Below are 21,047 nucleotides of genomic sequence, written 5' to 3'. Positions count from 1 at the left end.
GAATCACCTAAAATGACCAAGGTATCTGTAATACAGCTACATACTTCACTGTTATGCTGTGAAGTTCACTGTTCAGTCTACATTGTTTTGCAGACTAGGAACTGCATTTGTCTTGAGCCTGTTGTTATTCTCTGAACACATTACACACTGCTGGATGTGCATTATGCTACTTACCGTTACACAAACAAAGTATGGATGAGTCTGTTAGGGTCTGACGTGTATAGTCAGAGCGACACCTGGTGGTACCTGACTGGACTGCACGAGCGCGTCCAACGGTCGTGCACGTTGTGCGTGCGCGTACGTGAGCCCGCGAGCGTAACAATACAAGGGCAGAAATACGTCGCTACTAAAAAAGACATTTAGCCTTAGCTGTTTTGCCTTATAAAAAATGGCATAAACTCGGCTCATTATAACTGCGTAATAATCTCAGTCATGAATTAAAACAGCGACAAAGGACAAAACTAAACGTCGTATACACTTCATTGTTGCAGATGTTGAACTTAACTGGCACTGCTCTGAACCAATAAGAATCGCAGCTCTCTTTACCCGAGCGACGTTTGACCAATTGCTGAAGAGGGTTTGTTGTATGCAAGTTAGATAGATCCGGACAAGACTATATATACGTGGAGGAATACATAATAGAGGAATGTGTTGCAGAACTCAGAAGCCATTTTGAGATGATGTCCCTGTTGAGAAAACCTATGAAGATGCTGAAATCAACGAGCATGGTTACATTTCTGTCTGTTTCTCCCTCCGTCTCCTCTATTTCACCATGGCAGCTGTCAACCGACGGGACATTAGCAAAGCGGGGTATCAAGCTGTGCTCACAGAGTTAAAACGTCATTGATATGAAAGAGGAGAGTGTCTGTTTACTGTCTCTGTCGAGACATGTAACACCGTGAGTTTTTTCCAGTCTGAAATCTTCCAGCATCTCTCACAACCCAACGTCTCCTTGAGTGACTGTGTTAATTCACTCTTGTACCGGAGAGAAGGGAGGCAGATCCGTTTTCCAATGGCTTCTGTGAGCCTTGTTTCCAGTCCCCCAGCCCCTGTTCTTGACAAAAACATGACAGACTCTGAGCTTGCAGGGGATGAAAGGTCGAGTAACATTCTTGTGCAATTGTTAATACGCTCATCTGTGCGTTTCAGTGCTGTGGGTCTACATGCTTGTGTTACTGTTTTCTTCTTTTAACCATTAATTGCAGGGTATAGAGCCATTTCCACGGTTTCCCCCCTCAAAAATCTTTGCATGCCTCTTTGGTGCAGTTGAATAACGCTGTCCAAAATAGCCTAGATATCCCATCTCCGTGTCGACAAGACTCATTCATGATCATTTCCATGCAAGATCGCAGACCTCATCGTATGTGTTGTTGTGGCACTGGGATGGGTTCATGGCTTCATTGTTGCCATCTGCAGGAGACTATGCAAATGACTATGATGTAAATGCCACGCCCATCCTCGTGCTGTAGTCCCCCTACTGGGCTAAAGGCAATACTACGGAGAAGGGTTCACTCAGGGTTGAGATTATGTGCTACTGCTGGTTTTAGGCCATGCCTGCGTCCTTGTGATTGCTTTGTAAACTTAACAGGACTGTCAGATCATGTGAACAAAGGGTAACACCAGATGATTTAACTGATTTCAACCAAAGAAGAAGAATCAGCTGGTGTTAGTGTTTAGTTTGCTGAAAAGCTTGATTGGACCTGTTACCTCTTACAGATTTAGACCTCTGGTTTAAGTTCTTAAAACGGGCAAGAAAAGTCATGTTGAACTCCAATAGGAACTTTCGGTATGACATTAGTGCTGAGTAAGGGGATTGTGGTTTTATTGCACTTGTAGTGTTACTTTATTATTCTATGGAATCACTGGAAAACTCATGTTTCTATAAATACTGAATGGTTATGCCTAGTATTTGCCTACATTTGTCATCAGTCTTGAAGTAGGTATGATTACAAGTAAAAATGAAAATAGGTAAGGGTAGTTTCAGGCCATTTTTACTCACTCATATTCTAAATATTTAAGTGGGAAAATGTTTTATCGTGGACCTTGAGGCCTTTGCTGCATTAACAGGACTTAAAGTGAAGGTTAGGTACAGCATTATGGTGGCTTTGGCTGTTGAGGGTTTTAGGTTGATAGCTGAGCTGCACTGGTGTCATAGGAAGAGGTAGTGAGTGTCTGTAAAAACAACCCTAGATCAGTGGGTGGACATATTTTCCCATTTTCTGTTGATTTTGTTTCACGTTCCTACCTGCACTGTATTTTTAAAGCAGCTGATATTACATGTAACGAGAACAATATCAACACTGAGATGGTGATGTGTACAATTGTCATAATTTGATAGGAAATGGTATTTTAAACCCACTTTTTAGGATGTACTTTTACATGAAATACTTGCTCTGTATTGGCCATCTACTATAACACATTATGTGATAATTTATTTTTTAAATATTTCAATCATAGTCACTATAAATTTGGACCAGGTGTTATAAAAGGTTGCATTGACTGTCACTGCCAAGCTTTATTGTTGTAACCAACTAAATTTACACTTACCATCCCTGTCTGAAATAGGAAGTCTCCGCAGACACACGGGGGCCCTGGTTTCTGCAGCAAACGAATAGAAAGAAATGTTCCAGAATTATGCTTATGTATCGATCATAAAAATGATAGATGTCAGTATCTTTAAACATCAACATCGCTGTAATCCAGTGTCCAGCATCGGATACTTCCTGGCTGAAAGTTCCTGGCTGTAAAATGTTAGTAATTGTTACGACAGGTGTGCTGAGGCCTTTCAGCCAGATGCTTTCTGTTGAAATTCCATCAAAATGTTTCTCATTTTGCTGTTTAAGTAAGAATAGTTTACTTTACAGTAATGGTTGTCCTTTGTCACAAAGATTTTTGACTTGGAAAGAAGCTTGCGTAAATCATGCGTCACATGTCTCTGACTCCAGGTTGTCATTATATAATGTAAATGAATAACCTTGCTTCTAGAATTAGAGGCTTTCATAGATTTTACCCAACCTTTGTTGTTGAAAAGTTGAATGTAATTTGGTTATATATAAGATAACTGCACACTGGAAATGAAGACATAGCCTTGAATTATTTATATGATGTTTTTAGTACAGGAAAGGCTTAGGGCGTAATGGAAACTGTCTGGCATGATATTAGGTACTTTGTTCCAATCGAAGGGAAAAGACATTACGACAGTTTTAGTATAATTTCATTTTTATTTCTTATTTAATTATTACAGCAGGCTCATCACATGATTTGCTCATGATGTGAAAAACATATTATCACTTGCTCAGGCTGACAAAATACAGTATATAATCCCTTGCAGTTTTACTCATTGTACTGACTGTTTTCCTCTTTTTAGAGAGGATGGCGAACTAGAAGATGGAGAAATAGATGATGAAGGGATTGGGATTGAAGAGGAAAACAAAGAGGCTACAGAGGTGAATGAAGAAAAAGAAAAAGAGAAGGACAAGGAGAAAGAAAAAGAGAAAGCTAAAGAGAAAGAAGAAAAGACTCACAGGCACTCCAGGAAAAGATACAAAAAGACCAGAGAGAAGAGGAGGTCTAAAAGGAGGAGACGTGACAGACAGAAAGTAAGATGCCTTTATACTTGTCATTCCAACATAATATCTCTTAGTGCTACTGCACTCAAGGCACGAATGTGAACTACTTAGACTAATTGAAAATTCACTGCAATGTTGTGCCCTGTCCTCAGCACCACTCCCCCTCCAGCAGCTCCAGCTCTGACAGTTACGACTCTGACTACGACCGACCAGAAAGGCCCAAGAACAGGAAGAACCAGGGATCTAGCCGCGAATCTGATGGCCAGCCCTCTCAGGTGAGTTCCACTCCACTGGCTGTCACTTAATATTCATGTAAACATTATTGTGCAACATTTTTCTCTTTGACCGTTGACCTGCCAGCATGGACGGGATTCAAAGGGAGGCCACGGCAACTCACAGAAGTCCCCGCCGCACAAGAGCAGCGATTTTGACAAATACAGCGACTACAGCGATGACAAGTATGACTATGATGAAGAGGAGGATGATTATGACGATGACATGTCCGAGTATCAGCAGGCAAAAGATTCAACATCCCCAGGTCAGGGAAAGGGACGTCATCCTAAAGACCAGATGAAGAGAGGAGGCATGAGGGGGATGAAACAACAACAGTGTATGCATTTTCAAGTTTAAACATTTTGTATTACACACTGTACATAAAGTCCTTCATCTGATAAGCTTTAGAGATTGATCACTTTCTCCAAAATATGGTTTTCAGTCGGGCAGAGGGGAAGAGGCAGAGGGAGTGGACCAGGCAGAGGACGCGGGATGCTCAACAAGAACAAGAAGATGAAGGGCAAAATGTGGGGGGGACGAGGACGAGGGCGAGGAGGAGATCAGGGAATGGAAGACATGGCACTGGTAAATATGCCTCTGAAAATTCAGCCAGATGTATTAGTATTATATTACTAACTATGGTAAATGGACTGTACTTATATAGCCCTTTTAGTCATGGCGAATCATGCTCAAGCACTATGTATATTGTTGGTGTCTGCATCACAATGTTACAGTCAAATGTGAAAAACTGATAGCTTTTGATTAGTATCCACAATGAACCAAGAAGAAAACTAAGACCACATCTTTTGTTTACTTTGTGTCACAGGAGGGAAAAAATACTGGTTTTCAGAAGAAACGTCCAATTATGAGCAAAGAGTTTATCAATCAGCACACAGTCGAACACAATGGTAGATACATCTGCAAGTATTTCCTGGAGGGCCGATGCATCAAGGTACAGTGGCCCTAATGTTCTGTGGCTTGTTTTAACAATGGAAAATATGTGGAAAACACACAAATGACTTTCCAAACTGCAAGCTAAAATGATTTTGTCTTCCTCCAGGGGGAACAGTGCAAGTTTGAACACGAGCTCGTCGTGCCAGATAAGAAAAAGGAACTCTGTAAATTTTACCTCCAAGGATACTGCAGTAAAGGAGACAATTGCATTTACATGCACAATATCCTTCACTAATGACAACAGGTGTTTTTAATTACATTTGTGTAATTGCATTGCATAATGAACTGCACTGTCATTATACCTTTTAATTAGTCCTGTTCCTTAACCTGTGATTGCACATGAATACCCGTGCAAGTTCTTTCATACGGGAGCCAAATGTTATCAGGGGGACAACTGCAAATTCTCCCATGAGGCTCTGACTGATGTGACCAAAGAGTTGCTTGATAAGGTCAGAAAACAGGAAAAAGTGATTTCAATTTTTTTTTTTAACACCTCCTTACCAAGAGACTCTGCGCTCTAATGGAACATTTGCTTTATTTCTGCTTTCTGACTCATTTTTCAGATTATTAACACCGAAGAGGAGAATGCCCGCGAGGACGAATTGGAGCTGGAGGATCTCAGAAAGCAGGGTATTGCCCCACTTCCAAAGCCTCCTCCAGGGGTGGGGTTGCTGCCCACTCCTGGTCAGAGCAGTCCTACAGATGGCCAAGCGGGGAAGAAGATCCCCTCCCTGTTTGAAATCAAGGTTCAGCCTACCGTGGACTTGGCTCAAAAAATTGGTCTGAGGTAACTAAAACAATCTGTAATCAAACTCCAAAGAGTACTTGAAGCCTATCCTCAACCTAACTGTGTACTTTTTTTTTCAGTGGGTCCAACTTCTCCCAGAATCAAGGTGAAGGCACAAATCAGTTTAGTGGCACCTCAGAGGACACACAGAGTGGAGGTATGGTGCCTTCAGGCCCCTCTGCTCCTCCTATTCCTCCTCCTGGATCACCTGGTCCCATGGGTCACCCCACGGGATCATCCATGCCGCAGAGCCCCCCAGGACAGCACCCACCACAAGGATTTCCAATGCAGCCACCAGTCCCCTCTGGTCAACCCCCACCTTTCCATGGAAACCTACCTAATATCAACCCTCAGATGAATATGCAGAGACCTCCATTCCCTCCTATACCAGATCTACAGATGCTGCAAAGTCTCTTCCCTTTTCCATCACTGGGTCAGAACCAGGTAGAGTTCTTTGGCAGCTTCCTGCGAAACCAGACCATGGGCCAACAAGGAGGTCAGTGTGATATTGAATAGTTATCCAATATGTTAATTACATTTTGACCATTACTGAAATTGCAAAATTTTATTTTGTTATTTTTTTCTGTATAGTGGACCCTAGTGTGGCTTTCATACAGAACCTCCAGCAGCAGATGGGTGCAGAGTCACAGTTGCAGTCTTTACCACCAGCAGTACAGAAAGCCATCTTTTTACACCTGACACAGACACAGAGTAATGAGCCACAGAGAGCAGAGGCTCAGGATGATAACAACGCAAACAGAGGTAAGTGCCCAAGCGCCAAAAAGCAGGTTTGCTGAATTCAGATAAAATGAAAACCCAGTAAAATCCAAAATCCCCTCAGAAACAGACTTGTATTACCCAGGAAAATGATCCAAATATATAAATCCAAAATATGTTTTTTTTTTTTTTTTTTTTGCAGATGAAACTACAAACTGGTACTCGAGTGATGAGGAGGACGGGAGCTGTGTTGCCTCCATCCTTAAATCTCTGAAAAAGCAGAATGAGATGCAGCAGTCTCAGTCCAAGCCCCCCCAGGCCGCCCCAGTGGCCCCAGCACTGGGTGACCCTCGGCTTGTGAAGGAGAGGGCCCCGCCCAGTGACCCACGTGTGAAGACGGACCCCCGACAACGGCCCCCTGATGTGAAAAAGGAGTCGGATGGAGCTGCAGATCCACGGCTCTCCAGAGACCCCAGGAAGATGAGACCGATGGACACAAGTTCCTATCGCCAGCAGGGCCACTCTGTTCCTCAGAAGCCTCCCACAGGAGAGGAGGATGATGAAGGAGAGAGGGAGCTCAGGGACAGAGCTGTTCTCATCCCTCTAGATGCCAGTCCTGGCGTGGTGCTGCGGGACCCTCGATGTCAGTTAAAGCAGTTTAGCCACATCCGTGTTGATATTCTGCTCCAGAGGCCTGCCTTCGCTCAAACAGTGGTGTGGGCCCCCGAGGACCTGATCCCTTCCCTGGTGCCCAAACAGGAACACTCCATCAACCTTCCTCTTCCACCCTTAATCGCCGATGCTCAGATGAACCGAACAAGCCTGCCTGAACATCCCCCTGTCTCCAGCCCTCCGCCATCTGACCCCAGACTGTTGGCTGCACGTTTGAAGGAACGTATTCGATTGCCCTCTGGATCTCTAGAGTCTCGGACCTCCACTGAGAGACCAGTAGACCCACGCCAGCAAAAGGCTCTGGACCCCAGACTCAAGCGTACAGGAAGCCTGGACTCCAAGATGCTGGTTCAGAAAGAGCCCTCCTCTGGAGGTGGAGTTGTGGACCCCAGGCTACAGAAGGCCAGTTCCAGCTCCTCTCCTCACGCTGCTCGAGCCAAGCCAGAGCCTGAGAGGCTGCCGCCGTATGCCCCTCGTCTGGCATCCTCTGGTGGAGGGCTGGAGAGTCCCACTACAATCCTTGGGGGCATCAGTCTATACGATCCTCGTGCTCAAACAGAGCAGGCTCAGAAGGAGCAAGTAGAGCCTCCTAAAAAGGCGGGTATTCTGAAACACCCTGCAAAGAGAGACAACACTCCACCACCATCACTCTCGCCAACTCAACGAAGTGGCTCTTTTGAAGAGGCCAAAAGCACAGACGTTGCCTCAGATCAGCCTCCACCTTCCAGTTCCCCCACTGTGCCTCCCGCCTCACCTGTCAAACCCCCTGCTGTTCATAATCTCCCCATCCAGGCGCTGGCCGGGCTGATCCGACCCCAGTACACTGACCCCAGGCAGGCCAAACTAACAGGACAGGGCTCTACAGGAGCACAAGAAGAGGCAGAGGTAAAGAAGGAGCAGGAGCAGGAGGAGGAGCAGAAGAAGGAGGAGGCCCCAAAGGAGGACCCGAAACAGGGGGATCCAGAAGAGGAGGCAGAAGACAGGACGCTTAAAGATGTGTTCAAGACCTTTGATCCCACAGCTTCCCCTTTCTGTCAGTAAACACTTCAGTGTGGAAATGTGGAAAAGTTGCATAAGATTTGTATATCGAGGAGACGTGTGTATTAATCTTTATTTAGCTTTACATGAATCTATTTATTTCTGTATATAAATGATCCTGTATAAAATCACATGTTATTGAGTGCACCACACATTTGACTGAGTATAGAGAGGATGCTGGATGTGTGCAGACACAGTGTATAGTCCCTTTTAACATAATCATATTAATGCTGAAATGTGTGTTTTGTAAGTGTGTATGTCAAGGTCTTTTTATCATTCTGTAATTTTCATGGATCTTCGAAACAATCAGAAAAAAAAGGAATATGTTAACTTGTATAGTTTTCACTAAGGACTGACCCACATGTTGTTTGCTAAACTCTGGGTTCATTTCAGGCATTACACCCTGTAGAATAGATTCACTCATTCACTCTACATACAGAGAGATAATGCTGAGTAATCGATCAAACCACAATTGTAAGAATTCCCTTGAGAATTTTTGTATTTACATATTTATTTCAAGACACTTTTATATCAAGAAGTATTTTAAGTTTATGCTCACTTTTATGATAAGGGATTTTTTCACCATAAGTTAACCGATGTTTTATTGAACATTTACATTTTTTACCGCACACACCCTGATATGAGCTTGTGATTTGTTGAGCTCTAACATGATCAGGTAAGATTCCCTGCAGGCCCTCGTGGCATGTAACAATGACTGATTGCAACTCCCTTTTTACAGTTTTTAAATTAAACTCTACAATTAAACTAGCTTGCAAATTTTTTTTTTTTGTGCAATATGAGACCGTTCCCTGCTTAGCTGAGAATACATGTTCTGTAGTTTTGCAACATTGCAGCTCTTCAATTTCAGCTTTTGTTCATTATTGGACTGTTGTCATTTTAAGTGGCCTAAATGCTTTGAGGATTCTACTGTTGTGGGTTTTTCTGACTTGCTAACCTTGAAGTAATGGATCGTTAATTGTTATATCATTGTCATCCCTCAAAACACTCACCGCTGACAAGCTTGTAAGTAGCTCCTAAAATGTCCCTCACTATTTTTCAAAACAGATAATCAGAATAAGAAGTCAAGAGAGAAAGAAAAACAGTGTATTATACAAAGAGGATACTATCTTGTTGACATTGTAGTTATGTGTATATGTGTTACAAATATGACCATTATGCCTATTTTCTCTGTAGAATTTTATTTGAGTTGACTGTAGATGAACCCATATGGGGTAATGTGTGCTACAAAGGGTGGATGTTGTAGACCTAAGGTGGCATATCGCTTGGCAGTTGTTTTAATTAAAAGTTCTGTGTCTGTTACGTTGAGCTTGTCGTTTGACCGAAACTAAGCTATTTACTTTTTTTTTTATCGTTTTCATAATTCTCATTGTAAATGCCTATTTTGTATCACGTGTACAGTGTGTTTTTGAGTGTTTTAATGAATAATGCTTTATTTTTTTCCCGTCAGTATGGTGGTTATGGTTGTAATAATACTGTATGACATTTTAACAACACATATGCCCGTCACATTTCAGTGATTTTATTATGAATATCTGAAATAAAGAGATAAAACATCATCAGTTTTACTTCAGAATCAAACTTCAAGTTGAAATGTGTCATTTTAGTGTGCATGTCCAACATTATAACAAATATCAGCTCCAATACAAACCCAGCTGAAGTATCTTTGAACATGACAATCTGTGGAAGTGCTGCAAGGGTTTATGGGCATCATATCATTATTAGTATGTCACATGGAAAGCAAAAACAATCCCATCAGTCTTAAGGTGACGTACTTCTCAAGACACTTCATGTGTCACTTGTAGCCATCTTGTACAGTAACTGATGGGGCAAGACTGGGTGCTACAGGGTGAGATGAGGTCTTCCTCAAACCCAGCTCATCCGTCTCTGGGTTAGAGGTCTGCTGGGCTCGATGGATCTCCAGGTTCCTCTTCCACTGGAAACACAGAGCTGTAGCCTCTGCTCCATCTGAGTTTGGCTCAGGCTGCTTCAAACCCTGGAATAAGAGCATAACTTTATGGTTTTAACAGCTCAGGAGACAATTCACACAACAAAGAGTTTGAGCTGTATCACAGAGAACACCTCATTGCTTTACAGGTTTGTTGCTGTATGTTTGTGGTGTTAAATTTACTGTGATGCAGGCTGTCTCCGCAGCATGGACCCCACGCAGGAGTGTCTGGAGTAGATTCTGTGCGTTCTTCACAAGGATCTCATCAGATGATTTGCACCCAGGTGTTACAGCATTAACACTAAGTAAACAATAAAATACGGTCTCATTACCTTTCTTTATTATTACTTTTTTTTCTAGCTTAGTTTTCAGCGTATGATTTGTGCCCAACTCTTCTGACCTGGAGATGATGCTGAGCTGGTTGGTGATGGTGAGAATCTGCTCAACAATGAGGGACAGTTCAACCGTACACTGTTTATCCAAGCAGTGGTTGGCAATGACTCTGATAAACTGAGTCACTGACTGGCAGTTTGAGATCACGTCTTTGGCTGCAGTGACAAATACCTCTTTATTCTGAAAAGAGAAAGGATTGTGGATTATTTGCATCTGCAAATATCCAGACAAAGGTAAACTAGAATTATTGCTTTGCGGTTGTATGCCCCCCGTCACTCAGATTAGTTTCAGGTTACATATCTGTTTATTCAGAAGCATATCAAATATCAACCATTTGTGTGAAATTTTCCTCATAATTGCTTAGTGAATTCTTGAGTTATGACTATAAATGTGAATTGTGCAGTCACAGTGACCTTCACCTTTGACCTTTAACCACCAAAATATAATCAGGTCCTCCTTGAGTCCAAGTGGACAGTTTGTGCCAAATGTGAAGGGATTCCTTGAGGAGTTCCTGAGATATTGTGTTCACAAGGCAATCATGTAATGTGAGGTCGCCGTGACCTTGACCTTTGAGCACCAAAATCTAATCAGTTCATCCTTGAGTCCAATTGAATGTTTGTACCAAATTTGAAGAAATTTCTTCTGGGCATTACTGAGCTATTGCATTCATGGGAATGGGATGGAAGGAAAACATAATGCCTCTGGCCCTGCCTGTCGCAGGCACAGAGACATAAAAAAGTGACCTCTGGTGGTCCTTACTGGTATTGGGCCTTTCTTCTTCAAGTACTGAGTCATGTAGAATATTTTGTCAGCCATCTTCCTGGTCACCTGCACAATTCTGTTGTCCTTGGGATCCCAGCTGTCACTTTCTTGTTTTAGAAAAATGGAGGTGTAGGTCAGTGAAGAAGCTTGGTATGCACCAGAACCAGCACCATCCTGTAGAGAAAAATAAGAACTTGATTTATTGTGACACAAAGGAAACACTGATCTGTAAAATCTTGTCAGTCATGAGATACCTACATCTTTTTCCATGTTTGCAGTTGCATACTTGGCCACAGTTGCCATGTTCATACTTGTTTCTGGAGCATATACACTCTCTGTATTGTCTTTCTGACAGGATGTCATTGCTGTGTCAGAGGGAAATTCAACTTTGACTTTGACTTTAGATGGGATTGCAGCCAACACTTCTTTGATACCCTCAGTTGTTAGTCCCTGTAAACCGGCTCTAATGTGCTCTTTAGCCTCTTGGTGAATCCCATCTTGCCTTCTGATCTCCTCCACCACATAGTGAGCTTTGGCTGACCAGCACTGTATCTGTACATCCAGACTGAGCGTGTCACAAACGTAATGAGTCTCTACCATGAGCCTCGCCCTGCTGATGACATCTGAAATCTGAAAAGACAAGTGGTCGTTGATAGACCTCAGATTAGAGCGGGCGCGTGGGTCATGGACATAGTTTAAACATTCCTCCACTCTTTTGGTTGCAGATTTTACATTTTCAAAAAGTGTTTGTGCTGCGTTTTCAAATTTTTGCTCTTCATCTTCTGTGTTGTTTTCCCTTAAGTGTTCAGCTGCAAAATAAGCAATGTTGACAATATTTTGAAGTGCAGTGTCATAATCCTTATTTGCTTTGCTTAGATGACCAGAGAGCATTCGAATTTTAATCAAAAGATGTCTCTGAAAGAATTCTGATTTTGCAAGTTGCATCACACTTGGCATTATGTCAAGCTCTTCTGCAGCTTTAAGGTAAGCTTCAGTCAGTGTTTTTAGTTCATCCTGGTATCCTGTTAGCTGTTTGGATTTGTAAGCACTCCTACAATTTAGACTGGTGATCCTTGCTGCCTCTTGGATTCGAAGCGAGTTCTCAGACAACACTGACAGCTGTTTCTGAGGTCTCAACTGGTTCATTGCAGCTGATGTTCCCAAAATCTTATCAAGAGAATTCAGCAAAATCTGAATGGAGAGACCCCATAGGATAGAGAGTGCCTCTAGTTGATCCACCTGTTCTTCCAGTGAGGCGGAGAACTCAACCAGATACCTTGTGTTGTTCTGGGCTTTGTTCAGTTTGTTGTGTAAACCGCTGTAGGTTTCTTGACCGTCACTTCGTGATGTTAAGTCAGACGATGTCAAGAGCTGGACCGTGTCAGCACATAAACTCATCACTTCATTGAGTTGCTGTGTAACAGTGGCTGCCATTGTCGGCAGATTTCCTTGCAGCGCAGTGTAAACAGCATGATACCAGGTTCCAGCTACTGGCAGTAAAACCTTTCTGATGTTGTTAATAAGGTCAGAAAAGTGTGTGCTGTGTTTGTAGATGCTCTCTGTGCTCATTGCCGAGCTCATCGCCATCTCTTGAGCTGTCTGGACGAGCAGTGGAGTCAGTGACACCAGCTCTGCTCTAAAACCTTCCAACTTTTGACAGTCAACTACATCAACGATGGCCAATGCCTCCTTTGTAGCTTGAGCAAAACAGTTTGACAGCTCCAGAACACCAGTGCAGGCCTGGTTGAGAGCCGTCACATCTTTCTCTTTAGTCACAGTCACAACTTCATACAAGAGGGGTAAAAGGTCGAATTCAAGAGGCTTTTGGATGAGTTTGGGCGCATCGGAGACAGCTGGGATCTTTAAATCATCACTGTCATATTTATGAGCCAGCTCTGCTTCTATGGTTTCCTCATCTGAGCGCTCTTCCTCATGTTCAGCTTGGGAATGCCTCTCTATAAGCTCCAAGACAGGAGAAGCAGAGCCTCTCATTATATGATCCGTGTTCAGCTCACAGGTGTCTTCCACTGGTAAACATAACTGTGAGATTTCAGGCTGACGTGCCCCCTCTCGCAGCGGGCTCAGCAGATGTGGATGCTGTTGGCCGTCCAGTCCCTCTCTTAGCACTTTAAAATGCTGAATGACTGTGGAAACATTGTTTGAAAAGCTGGAATATACCTCCACATTTAAACAGGAACCTGAAAGCATGTCTCTGACGGACTCGCCCACTTTGGTCTGAGATGACTGAACCTGTTTCAGCAGTACCAGGAGGCCATTCCTGTAGATGGGGTTATCACTTCTGTCCAAGTGCCTCCTCACTGACTGACTCACCAGCTTCATGTGACAAATGAGGTTTGTTTTATGTTCATTAAACAGTCTGTAGCTCTGTTCTCTGTACGCTGTGTCACATCCATGCCGGTCACTGACCATCTCATTAATAGCAATACTGGTGAACTCCCTCACATCCATCACATCACTGAGAGCATCCTGAAGCTGGCTAGTGTCCTCCTCCCATTTCTGACAAACCTCGTGAAGCTTTTGAACGGTTTGCATTGAATTATCCGCCAGCTCCAGTGAAAGAGGTGCGATCCGAGCTCTGAGTCTTGTAAGGCATGCTCGTGAGTTTTCCACGTTCTCCAAACTCTTTGCATCAACTGCCACAGCTGAGATAAAATTTGCCACTTGTGTTATTCTATCAGTGGAAGATATGAAATCCTCAACTAGTGGCTGAATAAAGTTCAGATCCATTTTTGTAGAGGAATCTGCTACCAGGATCTGTCTCGTCACACTTAAAAGTTCCTCAAATGTAGAAGATGCTGTAAGAAATGTGTCCAAGACTTGATAGAGAATGGTAGTCATCAAAGCTTTGTCAAGCATTTGTATTTGTTGCATCAATAAAGTAAAGGTGTTCTCAAGGCTTTCCTCATCAAGATCCTCTGAGGACTTTAAAATCCTCTTTATGTCAGACCAGAACTGCAGGATGTGACGACAATGACCCACCACTCTTTGCTGAAACTCTGGACGAGAAGAGTTTGCTACAACCATACAGTGAAACACAAGATCTCTTACCATGCTGTCAAAGCCACTGTTTCGGATTGAGGAGGTGGAGGAACTAGTAAGTATTTGCAGCAGACTGGCCCTCCTCTCTGTGTAATACCCAAAAGGACCCAGTGAGCCTCCATGGCATTCGCTATTCAGGGTTATAATAATGTCACTCACTGTGCTCTGCACCTTGTCCAGGATGTATCTCTTCGATGCCTGTGCCTGCTCGTTAGTAGGGTGTTTGATGGTTGTGCACATGGCCGTGTGCAGCATGGAGATGCACCTCCTCAGGGTCTCCAATGAATCAAGAAGCTGTTTCGTTTGTGTGGGATCCTGTAAGGAGTTTGCCCTCTCCACTGTCAGACTGTTGAGGAGACACAGAGCCTCAGAAAACACCTGGAACGATCGGAGCAGAGACTTGATGTCTGAAGAGGAGCCAAGCTCCGAGAGGCACTCCAATACCCGATCAGCAGCAGCTACAACTCTCCTAACAGTAGCGTCATCGCCCACTAACAGAACCTGAGAGCAGAGAAACAGTTAAGATCACCATGTTACTGCTTTTTACTTTACTAATTATCCTGCTAGCTGTGTCAGTCAATCAGTCTACCATTTTAGTCCTGAAATATCTCAACAACTATTGTATACGCATTCTAGGTCCTCAGAGGATGAAGCCTTCTAATGTTGGAGACCCCCTGAAGTGTCCTCTAGCACCACCATTTTTTTCTTACATTGAGATGTCAACAGTGTTGTATGGATTGACATGAAATTTGTTTTAGATATTCATGCCCCCCAAATTATAATTCTGATAGTGACAAGATCAGGTGGAAATTATGATACTATACTATAATACTAATGATGTTCCCCATCAGCCTCTGCTCAGGCAAACTAAGATGGAAAACATGGTAAACATTATACCTGCTAAACATCAGCCAGCTAGCCTGCAGATTTGAGCCTTTAGCTTAAAGTATTGCCACAACTGAGTCATTGAGTCACTAGTGTGGTTGACTCTCAGTTTTGTTCATATTTCACACATGTTGACCGTATTCTGAATAGTAACATAACATGTCACTGATCAACTTTAATGACTACATGTAAAATCTAAATTAAATATGAATATAAATATAAATCAAAATTAAAACTAGGTCTGTATGGACATAAAGCTAATACTGACACAGTGAAAAATTCTACATTGTGGAGCACAGGCACTGTAGATATAAAGAGACTTAGTTGTTTTGGAGTATGAGTGCATGATATTATGACAAAAGCAATTATGGGTAAGGACAGAAGTCCCCTCATCATTTTGCAATCTCTTCCGAAGCCTTGGACAATGCTGGGAAACACAGCTTTTATGTGTCAGCATGTTCTTACTGCAAGAGCTATTGTTTGCAGAAAATGTTGAAATTTAAATTGCACAAATATGATACTCTGGTATGCTGAATCAGATCTAGACAGCATTTATCATAGCCAAAGAGAAGAAAGACCGGATAAAGTTATAAAACAGTGTTGGTAACAAAGTAGACCTCTGTCCTTTTTTAAAGTTTACAGTGAATAGGCAATGTAATCCACTTTCATAAATTACAGTAGGTCTGTGCACAGACATGACACCATAGATAAGATATCAGTCAGTAGCTGACATTAAGAAAAAGTTCACCGTCCTCACAAATTAACAAAGGATAACTTAAACTGTTATTTGCAACAGTGTATTATGTCCATTTAAGGAAACCTTGGAGAAAGTAAAGCTGATGCAGCTGTTGAAGATGAATCTATTGGAACCTGTCCGTGTTTTTAATCAGTAGATGTCTGGTGTTGGACAACGCAGCCTTTACTTTCTGCCTATCTATGTTTAGTTTACTGTAAAAATTGTAATATTTTTAGAACATATCAGATGTTTGGTAACACATTTGCAGACACCTTTTCAACCAGGAGAAGAAAAGTCATACTTTACTTTGACTAATCTCAGAAAGACGTTTTGTGTAGCGGCGATGAGTTCCTCTCTGTGTTCAGCCAAACTTGGCTGGATGCTGAGTTTCTGGGCTGCCAGCAGCACATGCTGTCCAGACACAGTGACGGACTCCAACAGTGATGACATCTCCATGTGCAAAACCTCATCCTCTGTCTCATTTATATGCCTGGAAGTAAAGAGCCTGGTGTTTGATAATATATTACACATGTCCATCTCTTACATAAATTAAATGAAGTTACATGTTGGAATGAGAATTTTTGCAGATTGTTGGACCTGCAGTCTTGAACATTAAATTTCTATTCGTTACACCACACTGTACATACCTGGAGGCCACTGCTGCCATGTTCTCAGTAGCTCTAGCCACAGCCTGAGCTGCTTCCTCCAGGTGGCTGAACTGCTCAGGTTCCTCTGCACTGTCACACAGCAGCACCAAATGGCACAAATGACTGGAAATTGGTGCGACCACCTGCTCCACTGCAACGGTCCTAATCAACCCGTGATCAAATAAAGAGCACATAGTTAGCAGCGTGATTCTCTCTGGTCAAAAGAAAGCGAGCATCTCCATTTGTTGTAGTGTTCCTGCTGTATTCAAAGTGGTAGTTGTATTAATAATTCATTGGACTGTGCAGAGGAGCTCATGCTTGATGACAGTGTTTCATAGCAACTGGTGTCACCTGACCGAGGAAACATAACCTCATCAGGTTTAAAGAGTGAGTAGCTTTATTTTTTCTCTGACATACTGTCGTGTATGCAAACCTGCAGTAGCTCAGCTCCTGGGAGCAGATTTTACCATGTGCTGCAACAAAGGATTATTGGCATTATCATTTAACCTATTAATTATTATTTTGACTAACTGATTACTGCTTTAGGCAAGTGGGTTTAGCAAAAGTGGGACATTAAAGCCACAATATCAATCTCACCACAACACTACTTGTCATTGAACAGTCAGTTCTGTCTGTGTGAATTTAGTTAGGCCAAGTTGAACTTCATATAGGAGACTGGCATGTGTTCAGGGAAAGTGGACCGTCAAATGAACTGGGCTTTATAAGCCATAAGAGCTTTAAGTAAATATAAATTTGACATTGTATTTTCCTAAAGCTATGTTGTCTCTGATCACTGTTCAGTATTTTTCTTGGAATCATATTTTGAGCACCATCACACCAATGTTATTTCAAGTAACACTGTTAGTAGTAGTTACTTGTAGTAGTTATAGGAAACACAGAATTATCTAAAACAGTTAATAAAGTGTCTTTACTGTAAAAAAGTAGATCAGTGTCCCACTTTAACAGTCTGGCTGCCCAACTAAACCTTAAAAGCCTGATTAGGAAAAAAGCGATCTTACTGGGTTTGAGAGTCTAGTAATCAGCTCCATTCAATAGTAACAGTAATCAACTCCCTTTAAAATTTTACATGGATGTTCAGAAGTATGGGTTTTATACCATTTCAGAAAAACATGACTGGTGTGAGTTAATATGTGTTATAGTGCTCTGGCACATTTGCCAAAAAGTGGCCCACTTTTGCTGGATCCACCCTCAAAAAAATGTCAGATATGCAAAACCAAGAGGTATTTAATTTACAATCATATGACAGTGACAAATCTCCATATCTGAGAAGCTGGAACCTGAGAGTGTTTGGTATTTTTGCCTGAAAAATAAAAAAAAAGGTAATCAAAATGGTTGCTGATTATTTTTCTGTTAGATCCTTATAGTTATAATGCTAATTTAGCAGAAGAAAACTTGACATTTGAGCAAGTTTTACTGCAAATACATCCTAAAGAGTTTTCCAGCTCCTTTGAATTATGTAAAGTTGTGTCCCAGAGCTTGAGTTTTTATCTGTACATTTACAGCATGGCAACCAGCAGAGAGCAGCACACACCATCAAAACATAAGCAAACCGACCCACGACCACACGGCACTCTTTACAAAAACAGCGCACAGAGCCAGGAAAGTTCACTCTAAAATTTATCAACAGATAAATATATAGCTCAAACACAACTTTAAACATCAAACATACAGCACACTATAATGGAAATGATATTCAGTGACAGTAGTATACTCAGAACAAAACCCCAAAGAACGGTGAGATTAAACGTTGACAACAAACAAACATACAAACAAAATATAACCATCACAGTTAAAATTTACCAAAAATGTCAAGTGTCGGTTTCTCTGCATACAGGTATAGCATCGGTTTAACAGATGCAGAGGGAAGACGTGAATGTGTACAGTATATGCCATCATGCCAGTGGAATTAAATGGTAAAAATAAAGTGTATCAGATCAGAAAAAGATTCATACAACACAATAGAGAGCTAATTAATCATAGTGAGCCATAAAGTGACTTAGCACTGAAGTCTTCATATAAAGTTTTTGTTCTTTGGCATTGCACGTGTCAATCTGACTTCGGTCTACTGCAAAGTTACCCACAAGTCCTGAGACTGGAGGGTGTCATCTGAACTTACTGATATCTGTTTTAATAGTATTCATTTAGACCTTTTGTTCATGTTATTTTGCGATAAAGCTGTTCAAATGTGTAAAATAGTTGATATTCTTTCTTCTTTGGGAACATTTAATATATAATTTAATATATTCACAATCTAGCCCAGCGGGGTAAAAATTTGAGCACTGATGAGCCGTGGACTTTAGTGGTGGCAGGTTTTCGGGGCCCTTACATTCCTCCATGTTGACTTAAAATGAGCTTTTCCCATGAGCCCCAAAGAGCTCGTTTATGTATAGTGATTGAGTGCAGCACATTCCCACCTATTTTTAGGGCATTAGTCATGCCATGGGCCCCTGTAAATGACTGTAGGTGGACTCCCATCACAGACTTTCATCTGGCCGTGGAGAGTAATGTATCTCGTATTTCATGCTAAAACCCAATTCCTAATAATATAATGGTAGAATTAAACGGTCTGCTTAGGTGAAGTCTGGAAAGCTTTTGGAAATAAATCATGATCAGGTCTTATGTCATGACAAATTGTGAATCATTTCCTCCAGTATCAACTAAGATATCCTCATTTAAACCTGGAAACCTTTGGGGGTCCATGTAAAAGGCCAGCTGCATACCTGAGCGATTCAGCTTCAGATAATTTGCTCTACTGCACATTGCACTCTTGGAGCATTTGTTCATTCAGAGCACCGCCGAGAGTAAAGATCAAAATGTAAATCAGTCGAAATCACGTACGTTACATCCACTTTAACACCTACAAACAACTTGGTTGAATGCATGACCAGAACAAGTGGAATGCTTATGCAAAGTCGCAAAGCTTGTAATGTGAATAGCGGCATTTGCGTCTTAATTTACAACCCATCCTCTGTATTTCAGGCGTGGATAATAAAGGAAACATGGCAACTAAAGTGTTAATAGAGAACTCAGTGCTGCCGATTACTGCATCCTGAACTCGGTCCCAATGACCTCAGAGAGAGCTTTTGAGACAACTCTAACAACACTGGCGGATGACATCAGGACACAACGTTTTAATCACTGTGTGTGTGGGTGTAAAACGAAGAAATATCTCTAGCTGATTATCTGCGGGAGGGAGGGTAAGTCAGATTTGTATAACAGATATCCGTAAGCCGGAAATAGTACAGAAAAGATACAATCTTTCACTCCCAGGAAGAACTGAATATACAAATGACTCCAATAATATACTATACAGGACAAATCTTTGGCATAAAAAGTAAAGCTATTGGAGCCAAGGCATTCATTCTTATCAAACATCAGTGCTTTTAGGAAAACATACTGTAGATACAGTATGTTTATTATGGCCTTCAAAACCCCCAACTCTTCTCGAAGCCCAGTTTTATACAATATGGCTTAAAGTGTATGTATAAAAATAAATTTGCTATGTAACACAGCCCTGAGGGTTTTGTTGTCCACCAGTATTCATGCCGTCTCCACATCTCCACACGGATGTGGGTCTCCATCAACAGCCACGCTCCGCTGGCTGGGAGTTACCTCCTTTCAGATTAGCTGAATTCCACAGCAAGTGTCCTCTGGCAAGCCACATTGTCACCTCAGAAACCTGTTTCCTGGACCCCCCACCCACAAAAAAATATCAAGTCTCCAAAAAATATGGAGAATATTCTTCTCTTCCACATATGGAAGACTGAAGGGCCTGGTGCCACTGGGGCGGCAGGGCTGCAAGACCCCGTGCTATTGGATCCTTCCTGACCCAATCCCTAATCGCATTGGCTCCTCTGGGACCCCCCCCCAACTCCAAGTCTCAGTGATTCTTTTCCATCCAGTCCCAGCTTTCATCACTGTCCTTCCTGTTCTTTTCTGCCTCGATGATCTCTCTGTAGCGCCGACGGAAGAAACCCATCTGTTAAAGAATGAGAAAAGCAAAGATTTGCATTAGTGAGGTGTATCTGTGCTCAGATGCAACTGCAGCAGTGAAAATCTTTCATGTTTTAGCCCATTAACTACAAATCACACACACTTCACATTAGCGATGACCATTTTCCAAACCATATCATTACTTTTTAGGGTAGGTTTTTCTCTCTTGAGGTGGTCATTGCTTTTTAGAAATTCAAAACTATTACCTAAAGTCATATTATCCCATATCATCTCATCAGAGGCATATTGGTACAGAAATGAGAGCAGGATTAATTTTCTCATCTAATCCTTGGAGAGGAAACAAATAAGCATATTTCCCAAAATGTCTATTTTGGCAATTAGTGCTTAGACATAATTCTCTAATTACCAGATTTATGGGATCCTTATCAAAATGTTTACTAATGTTATGCATGGATGCATGATATTGGACTTCAGCTTGTAAATGGTGTATTATTCAGCAACTAACTGTCAGGAGTGTCAGTGAACGACCCACCAGAGAGAGTTTATTAAAAACAGTTCATTCTTTCAGCTGCATTATTAGAATAATAACATAGTTGATGGATTGATTTCACCC

At 41.9% G+C, this 21,047-nt stretch overlaps 3 protein-coding genes across 3 annotated transcripts in view; 1 reads left to right on the top strand and 2 right to left on the bottom strand.

The window, feature by feature from the left end:
- The first annotated feature begins 635 nt into the window (after nucleotides 1–635).
- Nucleotides 636–9,609, top strand: zc3h6 (zinc finger CCCH-type containing 6). The gene is made up of 12 exons (XM_087175450.1): nucleotides 636–1,098; nucleotides 3,368–3,599; nucleotides 3,722–3,844; nucleotides 3,930–4,179; nucleotides 4,285–4,427; nucleotides 4,669–4,794; nucleotides 4,903–5,019; nucleotides 5,138–5,245; nucleotides 5,360–5,583; nucleotides 5,664–6,079; nucleotides 6,175–6,345; nucleotides 6,503–9,609. Exons 1-12 carry the CDS (start codon nucleotides 1,013–1,015, stop codon nucleotides 8,011–8,013), a joined length of 3,507 nt encoding a protein of 1,168 aa, XP_087031576.1. The 5' UTR covers nucleotides 636–1,012; the 3' UTR covers nucleotides 8,014–9,609.
- LOC147818810 (uncharacterized) lies at nucleotides 9,603–16,284 on the bottom strand. The gene is made up of 6 exons (XM_087175449.1): nucleotides 16,119–16,284; nucleotides 11,390–14,692; nucleotides 11,129–11,305; nucleotides 10,377–10,549; nucleotides 10,160–10,277; nucleotides 9,603–10,024 (listed from the first exon to the last, which is right to left on the bottom strand). Exons 1-6 carry the CDS (start codon nucleotides 16,266–16,268, stop codon nucleotides 9,824–9,826), a joined length of 4,122 nt encoding a protein of 1,373 aa, XP_087031575.1. The 5' UTR covers nucleotides 16,269–16,284; the 3' UTR covers nucleotides 9,603–9,823.
- A 1,800-nt stretch (nucleotides 16,285–18,084) lies between these two features.
- The window catches only part of itga9 (integrin, alpha 9), a 47,355-nt gene continuing 44,392 nt past the window's right edge, over nucleotides 18,085–21,047 (bottom strand). The window contains exon 28 of the mRNA XM_023411727.2: nucleotides 18,085–20,459. Coding sequence (XP_023267495.1) covers nucleotides 20,361–20,459 — 99 coding nt within the window. The 3' untranslated portion in view covers nucleotides 18,085–20,360. The remainder of the gene's footprint in view (nucleotides 20,460–21,047) is intronic.

This window comes from Seriola lalandi, unplaced genomic scaffold (genome assembly GCF_002814215.2).
Source record: "Seriola lalandi dorsalis isolate HSWRI2012SDOR001 ecotype SW California unplaced genomic scaffold, Sedor1 jcf7180002054470, whole genome shotgun sequence".
NCBI lineage: Eukaryota > Metazoa > Chordata > Actinopteri > Carangiformes > Carangidae > Seriola > Seriola lalandi.
This window is presented reverse-complemented; position numbering and strand designations above follow the sequence as displayed.

Bases quoted from the DNA above. Each gene is read 5' to 3' on its own strand.
- LOC147818810 (XM_087175449.1), bottom strand. From the start codon at position 16,268: ATGGAGATGTCATCACTGTTGGAGTCCGTCACTGTGTCTGGACAGCAT. The intron at 10,550-11,128 runs GTAAGGACCACC...TTCTCTTTTCAG, and splicing joins AGAAGAAAGGCCCAATACCA to AATAAAGAGGTATTTGTCAC. The intron at 10,025-10,159 runs GTAAATTTAACA...CTCTTATTCCAG, and splicing joins CGGAGACAGCCTGCATCACA to GGTTTGAAGCAGCCTGAGCC.
- zc3h6 (XM_087175450.1), top strand. From the start codon at position 1,013: ATGGCTTCTGTGAGCCTTGTTTCCAGTCCCCCAGCCCCTGTTCTTGAC. The intron at 1,099-3,367 runs GTCGAGTAACAT...TCCTCTTTTTAG, and splicing joins GAGCTTGCAGGGGATGAAAG to AGAGGATGGCGAACTAGAAG. The intron at 4,428-4,668 runs GTAAATATGCCT...TTTGTGTCACAG, and splicing joins GAATGGAAGACATGGCACTG to GAGGGAAAAAATACTGGTTT.